This window comes from Vanessa tameamea, chromosome 12, assembly GCF_037043105.1.
Source record: "Vanessa tameamea isolate UH-Manoa-2023 chromosome 12, ilVanTame1 primary haplotype, whole genome shotgun sequence".
Taxonomy (NCBI): Eukaryota; Metazoa; Arthropoda; class Insecta; order Lepidoptera; family Nymphalidae; genus Vanessa; species Vanessa tameamea.
Genome location: NC_087320.1, coordinates 1,152,822 through 1,167,021, shown reverse-complemented (window position 1 = coordinate 1,167,021; position 14,200 = coordinate 1,152,822). Strand labels below are relative to the sequence as shown.

General features: G+C 30.1%; 1 protein-coding gene across 1 annotated transcript; it reads right to left on the bottom strand.

The window, feature by feature from the left end:
- Positions 1 to 1,647: 1,647 nt before the first annotated feature.
- LOC113402406 (putative carbonic anhydrase 5) lies at positions 1,648 to 10,573 on the bottom strand. The gene is made up of 8 exons (XM_026642647.2): positions 10,322 to 10,573; positions 5,286 to 5,318; positions 4,967 to 5,134; positions 4,079 to 4,202; positions 3,730 to 3,832; positions 3,289 to 3,398; positions 3,029 to 3,152; positions 1,648 to 2,086 (listed from the first exon to the last, which is right to left on the bottom strand). Exons 1-8 carry the CDS (start codon positions 10,356 to 10,358, stop codon positions 1,832 to 1,834), a joined length of 954 nt encoding a protein of 317 aa, XP_026498432.1. The 5' UTR covers positions 10,359 to 10,573; the 3' UTR covers positions 1,648 to 1,831.
- Positions 10,574 to 14,200: the final 3,627 nt, after the last annotated feature.

The window sequence follows — 14,200 nt, the reverse complement described above, 5'->3', positions numbered from 1 at the left end:
GATTTAAACAGAGCAATTTTATTTAATCTGACGTCACAGACAGACTTAAACATTTATTATGTAACGATACGATATATAAACAAATAATGATATGTCATAAAAGTTTTGACGACAATATTATAGATTTAATTTAATATGTGCACTAAATAAAATACTAAGCTACATATTGTATTATCTGTATTGATAAATCATTAAATGCGTTCAACTGAATGATACGTGGATACATACATTCATTTTGTACAATTTCTCATTATTATTTCATATATACTTACATTCAGGTGCATAAACGATTAAAAGGAAGATAAAGGCGCGGGTATCATGTGACAATTATACATTTTATTTAGATCTTTATCTTTTGCCTTAGTCAAAAATATTTAATAGAAATATGTACTAGATTTTGTCAATTAGGGGTCATGAAATTTAGAGCAGTATTTTAATATATTATATTAGTGATGTATATCACCTTTTATTTTTTAAATCTTTTTTAGGCCAAAAAGCATCCGATGAAAGCCTTTTTAGTCGTTTGCTATTATTTTTAATAAATACTTTAATTATGCCTTAATTAACATTAGTCATAATATCAATATTTTTTAATCTATATATATACATTATTAGTACAGATTAAATGAAAGAAATACTTTGATTTTTGATAACAATAAATATATCTTCTAATATGTATAATTACGATAACACAATGTAATCTTTCTAATTACAATATTATGTGAATACTCCACTTTCCATAGTGTATTCCATGCTCGCATATTCCATGTTCAATGTGTAAAGCATGGTCTAATAATATTCATATTCATACAGTATATTTGTCATAAGTTTTCTGAAAACAATTTTTTTTTTGTTTTCTTCATATAATATACTTTCTCAGAAGTATTTTCTATTTTTCTTTGCGAGACGCTTTTTTATTTCGTTTTATCAGTTCGGTTAATTTCTGACAGATCTTTTGATAAGAACTCGTAATAACTAGTTACATTATATTTATCAATATTTCACGACGATAAATAGACCATCAATTATAATTCTTATCATAAATGCATTCATTATCAAGGATAATTTATTTCAAATCTTAAATCGAAAAATAAAGCATCCGCCGATAAGTATTTCGATCTGATAATCTAATAAAAATTCCACGAAATATTAATGGCACTTTAATAACATAAGATCCTATTTCGCAACTGCAGAACCAACCCTTCCTTGTGGCCCCTAGTCCGAGTAGCATTTCGATCGAGGATGAGCTCGAAGGACGCTGCTTACAATGTCGATTGTCAATCTCAACAAATCCACCGGCTCTAGTTCTAGTATGGGTATGGGTTTGAGTTAGCAAAACTTAAATTTGTATGATTAAAGTAAAAGAATCCAGTTTAACAACTCTTAACTAATGTAGTCTATAATTGTAAATTGAATGAAATCTTTTTTTGCCTATTTCCACTAAGTACCACACATCTAGAGCAAAAATGTAACACAATGAAATTGTTTCTTGTTTTAATGAACTAGCTAACTACAGTTAGTCACTAAATTATAAAATCTTTGTAAGCACGTTAATCACACATTAACAGTATTTCTATGACTAAATACAGTTTTAAGGACATAGTAACGAAATGCAATTGTTCAATAAATCCTAAGCTAATTCATAACGATATTATACATGTATATACCATTTAGTGATTTAAATTTGGATGTAAACAATTCCCAAAGTTCATCCAATATAAAAAATCCCTTATCCATAAGGATTTCTTGAAATATTCCTTAAAATTTCCTATTTGCAAGAATGATATGTAACATACCCAATTGAAACCAATATTTTAAATGTTCGCGTTCTTCAATCACTTTTGATACATTCTTTAGTTTTGTTGCCCCAGAACTTCCTCTTCATGTTCACAATTGTGCAGATTCCTTTGCTCACGACACCAGACATCGTTGATGAGAGATTAACTAGAGCAGCCAGGATGCCAAGAGAGCTTGGTAAGGTCAAGGATGCACAGGAAGCGAGGCTACGGTAGATGACTCGGTTGACAGGCTGCAAGCTTCTGTAGTTGTCTATGCCACCGACGTCCACTTTGCTGAAGAGTTTGTACTGTGGATAGTAAAAATGGTTTAGGTTGTTTTAAATTGGTAATCAAAATTAAGATTAATGTCGGCTCCACGCGATCGTCCAACCGTCCAACTGTTCGTCCAACCCCCCACGTGTACAGGGGTAGTTTGTGTATGTGTGACGATTGAACTGCAGTTACTTATAAAGTTGCATCAATAAAAATGTCTAAAATGGTTAATGTTTTGTTACCCATCTGGCATCAATAGAAAGATGATTTTCTATCACTAGACTAAAGTAATCCTAAGTAGTTTAACCGATAAATGAATGTTCAAAGTTGACGAATTAATAAAATAATTTATGGTTACGATAATATTACATGATTTAGTCTTTTATTACCCACGTGATGATCACGTTGTTTTAGTGTACCTACAGTAATTTGATAATCATTTATCCCTACGTAATACTACAAATGCGAAAAGAAAAATATCTGTTTGCCCGTTAGGTTTTTACAGCAAAGACACTGAAACATTTGATGAATGTTGTACGAAACTTAAACCCCAAGAAAAGACGTTTTTTGTATTATGAATTTTTATAAATTTCATTTTACAATTACTTCTGTTTTCCAAAAGTTTTATAAATATTGAATTGCAAAGCATTCTGGATGTAACCAACGTTGTTTAATTGTCTATTTTTTTAAATCGATTATGCAAATGTTTGCGAATATTAAAATACAGATTTAATCATTAGTGACGTTGTTATGAGATTCCTTTGCAAGCAGTAATAGTGCAGTTAAGAAGGCTTAGCAAAATTCCAAATGTACATATGTTATTTCTTATAAATATAATATTGATCAAAGCAAAAACTGCCCCTGGTTCGGAAAAGAAAATAACGGAAAAATCGACGACATATAATGATCGATTTCTTCATTTAAATTTTCGTAAGAACATCGATAATGCCCTTATATACGCTGTCTGTCATGCTCACCTGAGTATCAGATATAATGAGAGGAGTATCCATAACGATCCAGGTGACTACCTCTTGACATTGCGGGGTAGTCAAAGAGCCGTGGTATGTGTAGAAAGATTGCATGTTTGGACTAAACAGACGTCTGTTGGGATAAAGATTAATTTTATAATTATGTTGCATGTGCGAAGAAAAAAACTAAAAACTTTTAAATTCTGAGTTGCTACAGATAATATCTTAACAGTCCTCGACTACGAGGGACTCTTAGATTACATACTCACGTGAGATCAATGATGGAAGCTGGCAAGGGCCCCGATTGTCTGTCAAAAAGGCTAGGGAGCATTGGTGTCAATTCTCCTAATGCGAACTCATTCTCTACTCCACTATGGACCTGTGCAAAATCGATCTCGTTAAAACTATACAGTTTAATTAACATTTAAATTTTGTAAAATAAATTCGACGAGCAGCAGAAACAACTTACAAGTTGTATACATACATTGCTATGATAAAAAAAATGGAATAAGTACACTCTTTCAGAATCGATGATTGATTTTGATACTTCATTCAAAAATAAAAATACACGGTCCCAATTATATTATATTTCTCTTTGTCCAAAACGTAATAATTTCACCTGCTATGAAATTTAAGGAATACAGTAAGCTTTCTACGTTTTTTAATCAAAGCAGATCATGTAGGTTTTCTTTTTAATAATATTCGCTTACCTGGCAGAGAACCCCAACAACGGCGAGTCCGTCTGGCCGTTTAAGTGCTTCTTCGACTGTCAGACCCGTCTTAACGTGAACGAAGTGTATTTCCATTGGGTATCTAGGAAAATAAATACGTACTGTAGAAACAATTAGATGGTCAATATAAATTCGGGACTCCATATTTTAAATTTTCTTTGTTTATAAGTCGTATTCTTTGTGATGAGAAAATCATTATAGCTCATCTATCTTTTAAATTTTTTTGAAAAGTTCCAAAAGTTTCTTGTTACTTTTGGAACTTTCCAGAAACATTGGACAGTGATTAACGAGGAAGTTAATTAGGTTTTATATAATATAAAATGCTCACTTCATGCCGTCAATAGCGTGTTCTGACAGCCAATGGATATGGAACTGTATGAAGCTGTAGTTTCCTCGCAGTGGACCTCCAGATAATATGGGCATTGGTTCGTCATCCACTAATGTCCATTTTACTGATGAAATAAAGTTCTCATTAGCATTTTTTGAAGAGTGAATTAAAAAAGAAAACAAATTTATCGATCAGTCGAAATGTGTTAGAACGTTTGTATGATATTCTTCAGTAATAATATAATATTAAAATATATCGAACTTTTTGAGTTTTATTTTATGTACTAAGTGTATTAAATTGACCTTTAATAAGCATGATTATTAAAGTGAATCAACAACTGGGAAATAGATGAAACATTTATTAGTTACTCCACCGCGCTACGCTAGAGCATATTAATGGTTAGGGGTGGCTGAATATCACCCGCAATGTTCAACATATCTTATATTCGAGATATTTTCCTTTACCTCTTAGAAGAAGTTCAAATAGAACTTCAACACATGTAAACTTATCGGTGCTTAACCGAATTCATATTATGTTACTAAGTTTTAATGATATTATTATGTAAAACATACTAACAAAACTCGACACAAGCGGTCCTGCTTTTATATATAAATATCATCTATTGGAGTTACAACTAAGTAGTATAAATCGGTGTTCCATGCATCGAAGATAGTACATCTTTGAGAAAACTTTTATGGTGATCAGTAGTACGGTGTATAAATCTTTTATATGTTATTATATATGAAATACGAGAATGCTAATGATATATATACTTAAATTATAGGTAAAATATATTATATTCAATACCAAGTTTTGAATTAGATTCTTTTAAATACAAGATTGTGCTGTACATTACGTACATTATGTAGAATTTCCATGTATGCTTACCAGTATGTCCGTTATTTTCACCAGTGGCATTCACGTTGCTGTATCCTCTGAAGGCCAGCGGTCCTTTGATGTGCGCCTCCTGTCTGTCCACAACCGCGTCACGGGACATGATGTTGATTGGGGACTGTTGGCTCCCCGTGGTACAAACGCCCGGCCATTGTGTTTCAACTGGAGTAAAAAATAAATGTTACAATTGGAATTCACGAATTTAGTTTTTATAAGATAATATGTTTTTACAAATGGTATTCGTATTTTTCTCTCATCGTATCTCATAAAATATTTTTGTTAAAGTTATTGCAAGTTATAAGGGATAACTTACAATCATATGACCAGTCGGCTCCTTTGATGATACCTGCAACAATAGGGTAAATAATGTTATACAATTGAAAAATTTGATCACGAGCCGTCTAGTAGTGTAAAAACTTGTAGGTTTGTAATGACCCTTTGGGCTGTTGTCGTCCCCACTCCTAGCACTAGCGTTAAGCTCAATCGCAGGGGTTCATAGGAATACTAGTAATTCCTACTATTCTTTATCCTCTTTATAATTATTTGATCAAATGATTGAAAATGATATAATATTCTTTAGCGAGTTATGCAAATCGAAATATATGTGGCTGCCCAAAGAAGTTAGTTTTTGCGGTCGAATTAATCCAGCTAATCTAGCGGCGGCTCTAATACATTTTGATAACGGCGGGGTTATTCTGTAAGAACTCACTTCGTTTATTTCATTGAACAATCGTGTATAAGTTTCGCGTTCGTTCTTACAGAATAGTACGATAACGTGAAATTGATTGCCAATTTCTAGATAATTAGATTCAGTTCTCTCTATATATATTTTATGATATATGCCGTTGATTTTAACCTCATTGTTTTGTCGTTCTGAAACTTTTCAAATAAACGTAATTCAGATACATTAATTATAATCAATACATTAGAGATTAACCTGATCGGGCGATGGAGATCTGACGGAGGATCATAATGGAACTCTTTAATCGCTATAACCAAAAACCCTTCAAGTTATTACTGAATTGGTATAAATGTATTAAACATTACACTAACCAAGGCTTATTTTGTAATACTATATTTTGTGTTTGGTGCTAAGATTTTCAAAAGCGGAATTAAACATGGCGTCAACTTTACGCGAAAACTTTAATATGCATGATTTCATGTATGTTTGTGATGCCGTACTCTAGGTCAGTCAGAATATAATATTCACATCGAGCCCGATCGTCTTCTCCTGGGAAATTAAAACGGGATTTATTCATTTTTATTACGATGCCCGGAGTTTATTGTTTTGTTTTTGTTTTTTTTTGTGTCTAAACGTAATTCTATCTAATCTAATATTGTTTTGTGATTCGATTTACATATTTTTTTGTCTGTACTTATTAATTTTTTTAAGCTATTAACAATTTAACAATATGTTATCAACATATGAACGGGTGTAAGAATTATTTTAGTTCAATACTTTGCAACTTTGTGTTATAATTTTTGTAAATATATTAAATGTCTATAAAATAACCGATTACGTAAAACACAGCAAATTAAGCGACATACTTTATCACACGCACACATTTTTTGCAATTTCCTGGAGAAACACTTTAATTTTAAAGATTTTTTTTAATGTTATTATATATCTTATTCATCACTGGTTGTCGCCCGCGGTTTCGCTTGCGTTTTAGTTGGTTGGTTGTCATGTGTTAGGCAAAAAAAGTAGCCGATGATCCTTCTTTGACTTCAATTTGCTCAAACTTCGTCAAATTCGGTTTATTGGTTTGGTAGTAAAGGAGCGACTGACAGACAGACAGACAGACAGAGTTACTTCACTTAGTCACATTTATAATATAAGTTAGATAGTATAGAATAACTAGCTATTGTTACTATTTCATTAAACACTTCTTTTAATTATTATTTATTACAATATTATAATAACAATATAATGACTGATATTAATTAATTACTTTATATGTAATATTCTTTTATATTAGTTAATAGTTAGATAATAGTATACATTATATTATTATATAAATGACTGTAATTACGATAATTTGGGTGATTAATAAATGATTGGCATATTATGTTTGGCGTAAAATGACGTTCTCAGATTCTTAGACATTACACTATAATAAATACACTAATACACCGACAGTACATTTTAGTGTCTGTTTATATTTATTAAGGTTACAATTCTAAGGTCGGAATAAATCATTTTCACATTCGTTCATTCGTTTCGAATGAATGGTGGACTAATAGTTTTGCTCGTAATTAGGGCATTATTATATTTTTATTAAATCTGATACGAGATGCGTAGGTATTGATTTCTTTTTGAATATCATACTTATTGGAACTATTAATAACTAGTTATTTTTCGGCCGTTCTTACAAAGTTTTTTTTCCTTTAAATAATAGATTTCTATGGATGAGGGAAAAGTTTAAAAAGTATCTTTTTGACTTCAGTCAGCTCAGTCGATGTAGGATGATCGAGGAGTTAAAATACATAGTACTCAGTAGTAGACTTTCTCGTTTATGTATAATATATTGTATGTTGCAATGGTTGTAGCTGATTAACGGCAATTTTTGAAAACGTGGCATTTGTGCTGACTGTTAACCGTTACTTTACTTATTTGTTTTCGGAGGCGATCCTGCGCAATAACGTTTTTAAAAATTAATATAATTATGTAATACGATATTTTATCAATTTTACACGAAACAAGATAGCAAAAACAAACTCGTTTTTATTGCTCAGAATCAAATAGGTTTTAATGGAATTTTTCAAAGAAACGTGTAAATGTGTAGAGAGATTATATCTGTCGAGTCTTCATTTGTTTTACGCTTTTGTTTATAAACATATATAATATTTAGCCTGTGTGAGTGACATGTTACGCGTGTACGAGGTCTGTCATCATTTAATATTAATTCAATGAATTTGAGATATATTCCAAGGATAAATATTCATTTTAGATTTATTTGTATGAATTCTGTATAGAATTTCAGAACAAATATTGCGCATCGGAAAACGTCGGAAATATTCGTATTGTTAGGTACATTATAAAATCGATTGTCAGAATTAAGTTCTTAGTTTGATACACAGTTATTCAATGGCGTCTTTATGATTTGTATTTTGGTTTTATGGAATTAAATATTTAGTATTACATAATCATAAAGTCGAAGATTTGTTCGAACTCACTTATATCCAGAACTACTCGTAGAATTAAAAAAAAAACTTTATTCTTTTGTTCGAATATTTGTTGGGAATAGGAATTTTAACATTACGCCAAGGGTCAAATTTAGTTAATCATAAACCAAAACCCATGACTTTTTGATCAGCCTTAAATTTAGCTACTATACCAATCAGGCTTGTATTGAAAAATTGAATATCGTTGGAACAAAGAAATTCTTAAGTGGAGATTACTGCTCTCGATACGAAGAACGATTCTTTTAGTACTTAAACTTTTCTTAAATACGACTGGCGAAGTATATAAAGTGGAAGTAAATAGTGTATTTCTTTGTTACTTTCTCGTTAAATCATTCTTTTGTTTTAAATGAATACAAATTTACTTATTAGATTACAATCTCCTTGAATAAACGATAATATATTGAATTTCATTAATTTACATATCAATAATTCAATCTTATTGCGAATATCAGTAAAAAGCCGCCGCTACACTGTCAGCTGCAGAAATTATCTTCGAACAATAATACGGCACACAATTAATATTTAATTAACTTAAAAGCGTTAAATTATTCGTCGTCAGCGACTTAACGCTTAATTAGTGAAATATTATTTTTAGTCGAGACTCGAGATACTTTTAATGTTATTATATTTATTGTAAGCCAAATTTAAAATAAAAAATTTTGGCATATGTTTATCGCTAGATGTGTCCTGTGTACATAAAATTCGCACAACTGGGCAAATGCCTTCTTTCCACTTCAGGAGAATGATTGGAGAACAAAACTCCAAGACGCTATTCTAATGCTAGTGTATACACGTGGCAGATTTTCATCCCACACCTGCAGGTGTTCTCATGAAGATTTCCTTTAACGCGGATCATGAGATGATTTATAACCTAATCCAGATGGACTTGGCATCTTGGCTCTCGGGTTCCAGACTCTAGACTATGAAATTAACGAAACGGAAGATAAAAATCACGTTCTATACGCGCAATGGTGTCGTGTTTCGGTCTTTGCACTTATGGCTATCAACGTTACCACATTGACGCTGTCTGAATGTTATTAACCTTAATTTAATTCAACTTATTTTTTTATATTATTTAATCGTACAAATTCAATACTTGTAATTTTTGTAACTGTTCTTAATAATCCGATACGTTTATTTGTATTCCTTGTTGACTCTTGATCATTCATTGTATCAAATAATTGTATATATTATAATAGAATGACGTACAGATTTAGTTCGCGAAACCATACAGTGCACAATACGTGAATCGTTCATTCATTCATTGAATGTATATAGTTGCAAACCATTGAAAATGTATAAATATGAATAAGTATTAAGAAACAGATTATTATCCAAGCAAAACTTTACAAAATTTTAAATAGAGAATTCCTTTTTTTTTTACAATAACGTTATTTTAAATCCGCCTATAATAAAATAAAAATATTCCCAAATATCCTGTTTACAGTCAATGGATTTATTTATTTATTTAAAGACGCAGATAAAGGTGTATGCATGCATTATTGTTTTTTTTTTATTAAAAAGAAACGTAATGTTAAATGTAATTTGATTTCGGTGTGGACTGATATACTATTTTATTTGTTTATATTTTATTAGTTTAACTTCAAGTAAATATAAGTAATTTGTATACTTACATACTCGTATACATTTGATAATCTACATAAAATTTAAAATATATATATATCGACACACCAAACACTTATAAAACTAAACATTAATTCCTTTTTAAATATTTAATATTGCACTTATGATTGATTTATTGTTGTATTATATTTATGACAAATGAATATAGCATCCAAAGTTTAATTTAAATGTATTCTATGATTTCTGACATTATCGTTTACAAACAAACCAATGACAAACAACACATATAATAAATATAAAATGATCGAGTCCCAAATTCGCATGTCTAAAAATCGTAAATGTAAATTTGGCGTGTTATGCTTTTATTCGATTTGTTTACGAGCAAATCTATGCTATGTAATTTAATTTATTTGACTATAAATAATCACTAAAATGCTTTGAATAAATTTTACATGTATGCTCAATATTATTACACGTTGGTTAAAATATATAAAAAAAAAACCTGATATTTCCGTCAATACTTCAACTGTATTTTTTTATTTCTGCACAATGTAAAAATAATTGAAAAAATCAACTCACCCGCAACAGCCAATAAATTCACTGCAATAATCCACATTTCAAAAAATTTAATAAATTATTTACTAAAAATATTAATTAAATAAATTAATATATATATTCCGAATTATTAATTTCAATTAATATATTCGAGTATGTGCACTGTTGCGAATATCGTAAACAACTGATGTTTGGTGAAAATATACATAGGTTTTATACATTTTTGGTTATTTTTTTTTATTAGAGTTAACACCACGTATGGTTGGGCCGATACTGCACTCGTCTCGTCTAGCTCAGTGATAACTCTCCGTGACTCACTGCTTCAAACGATGTAGGATAAAGTACACAATCTACAATCAAATTTAATCTTGATTAAATATAAGATTTTATATTTTTGATTTCGATAAAATAATGAATTGTAATATATTTTCTTTTAATTAAATAATAAATTCGATTATATCTAATTTCGAGTAAATTGCTTTCCAAAAATTTGTATTTACTTTGTAAAATTAAGTTCGCATTATCATTTAAATACAGTGCTAAAATTGTTGACATGGTGACTGTTCCAGTTTTTTCAGTTTTCTCGGGTCTGATGTATGTTTTTCCGATAGGGCGGTAGATTTATGCCAATCTAAAAGCAAATCTCATGCTTCAACGTTCAATGAAGATTTTTACTTTGACTTTTTATATAACGAGTGAGGGATATTTTACAGTAGTACGTAAAAATATCTTTAAATTCGTTACTGCTTTGTAATGATATAATTTTAATGTAATGTTCACATCTATTTCGCATGTAAATTCAAACGAAATTAAATGAACGAAAAAAAAATCATTTTCACTAATCTCAAATAATTTATCAAGACGTATTTTTTATTTCAATAATAATTATTTAAATTATATTTATTCATTTGTCTAGACATCTGTGTGTCAGTTTCAGTGAGTGTCTGTGCGCAGGTCACCTAATTTACTAATAAAAATCGCTCTGTGGAAGCTGTACCGGTGAAGACCGCAATCTATACAAATTGCTCTATCATTATTTACTAAAATAGATGGTTACAAATAAATTCAAATGTTATATACAATATTTGATAAAATACAAGACTCGCCTTTCACGATTCGTCATATTGTGATAATTTTATATATTTATTTAATTAATTAATTAAGGAATTAAGTATTTAAAATAAATGCAGTTGTTTACGAAGTACCATTACTTACTATTATATAAATGTATACAAATACAATATTATACATAAATTCATTTGAAATATTTTTTAAAATATATTTGAATGTTTTTGAAATTAGATATTTAGATAAATTATTATTTTGAGGCAGTTGTATAACTTGTACGTAATTCTGAAAAGTTATTTTCATATTCATAATAAGAGACTACAAGTACTATTCTTAAGAACTCACTCGTAAAATATTGACAAGCGAGTTATGGTGATACGATAGTCTACATCGCTTATCACTTGCACAAAGTGATTTTTGAGTCTGTCCGTACAGAATAACAGTTTCGACGTAATTTATTCTTAAGTAATAACCAGTCAATGTCCCACTACTGGGTAAAGGCCTCCTTCCTTTCGAGCTTTGAAGCTTCATCACCATGCTGCTTCAATGCGGGTCAGTGGTATCCACTACGTGCAGGTGTCACCGCTGAGCACGAGATAAATTATAAATACAAATGAAGCACATCAATTCAGTGGTTTTTGTTCCGGGTTTGAACATAGAAACATCGGTTAAGATTCATGTTTTGTAACCACTGGGCCATCAGAGCTCTTTATGCTTAAGATTATCAATGTACACATATTTTTTAATATCATCCGTATGATTTAATGTTGCCATGACAATGAAAAAAAAAAAATTGATAAAGGTGAATTAGCGAGTTCGTAGATGAAAGAACACCTTAATAAAACAGACTCATTTATTCTCTTTCTAAAATTATTTTCGTGTATTTATGTTTCGAACCAGTGGTTTTTACTTTAACTGTAAAAAAAATAATAAGAATATTATAAATTATGATTATAAAGTGCACCCTATATTGCCTAATCATGCCTGATCTCCCAGCCTTTCCACTTTCTATCCTCGTACAAGGTCACGACCGGGTATTCAAGGTATCTAGGATAATTCTATAAGACATCCTGCTCGTACAAGTACCACACCTAATTATACGTAAGCTATTTAGAATAAACACAGTTATTATGTCGAGCTTCTCGGTGAACATTGGAGACACTATTATAGCAAAAGGTCGTATGTACATGTTAAGGCAGGAGATATTAATATCTGATTATTTCCTATATATTTATATCCGTTCTGTTGTTTCCATGGCAACTATTGTTTACAGATCTATTTTCATTTCAGGTATTGTTATATGTTTAATAATAAATGAGCTGAATGAGACGGTTTTATATGTGATGTCTAATGAAAAAACTACTAAACTAATCCTATTTATTAATAGCGTAAGCCCATTTTTGTCCCAGTGATTTTAGGCGATGGCTGCACATAAAGATCGATTAAGGTCTCATTTTGAAGAGCTCCAGTCGCAGATGTGCAGAAAAATAAAAAGGATTCTTGATTGCAATTTACTGAATTGTTACAATTTAACAATGACTAAAGCGGAAAAAATTTACTGGCCGGTTAGCAATCGGTACTACGGCTGTATAAGAAAAACAATGAAAAATGTAAACAAAATTAAAGTAAATTGTTATCGACAAACTCCAATTCTAAGTGAACTAATGTATACTATTTGACATTATAAATTTCATGTAAATAAGGTTTAATCATTCAAATGAAATTAAAAATAAAACAAAATCCGTCGTAGGTTTTGACATACCTAAAAATTTTTTGCAAAAACTCGAAATTTCGCGGGTGAACCACTCGTATACATTTTCGTGACGTTACGGTTTTCGTGTATAATTTCCCTATAAAGTTCGTTTATATATAAAGTTCGCTGATTCCTTTAGAAAGCGCATCCCGCAAAAACCGCTGAATATTTTGATATCCAACGTATTTCAGTGAAGGTATTTAGATAAACATTATCATACAATATAATTCAACATATAACGTAGCCACAGCTAGCATATTATACTGCGCTTCGTTTAAAAGACTACCGCTTGAAATACTATTGTCTTGTGAATAATAAAATATTTAGTTTTAATTAAAGGGAAAATTACTCGTCATTTTTATTCGAAAATTTATTTATTGTTTTTCCATATGAAAAATTAATGTCATTTGCCTTTATATCGCGGTATCAGCTGGTCACCGTAAAATGTCACGTGTCACGTGATCTACATTTGACGTGGTCACAATTTACATAACTATTCTTATTATTATTATCAGACGCCGACGTGTTCACTATTGTTGTCAGTAATATTCCAAATAATATTTTCTTATAAGCAACTCTTTTTGTTAATTCTAAAGACTTTATTTCAGAGTTAAACTTTGCCGATTCGTAAATTCAAATTATTTGAAATAATACCTTAATAAAAGAACCATTATTCAATACAAGATTATATAGATGACAAAAAAGCGTGGAATTAATACTTATTGACTTCCAGGCAGGCTATTATTATACATATATAATTGTATTTAACGACCATAACTTTGTATTTAAAATGTTTGTATTTAAAGTAGGTAACTACTGAGTTTCTTACCTCTTCTTCTAGGTAGAATCTGCATTCCGAAACGGTAGTAGCTTTGATCAATATAGTTTGTAAAATGACGATTCAAAAGTACTTGTGAATGCCTGCTTGAATAAAGTATATTTAGATTTGATTTTTTGGTATATTAAAATGTAGTTTTAAAATATTATTTTTGCGCTATTGAGTTATTCTGTAAGAAATGTTTTCATTGTATGAAATTGTTGGAGAAAAATCACGCTGTGTTTCTTTTAGCGTTATTATTAAT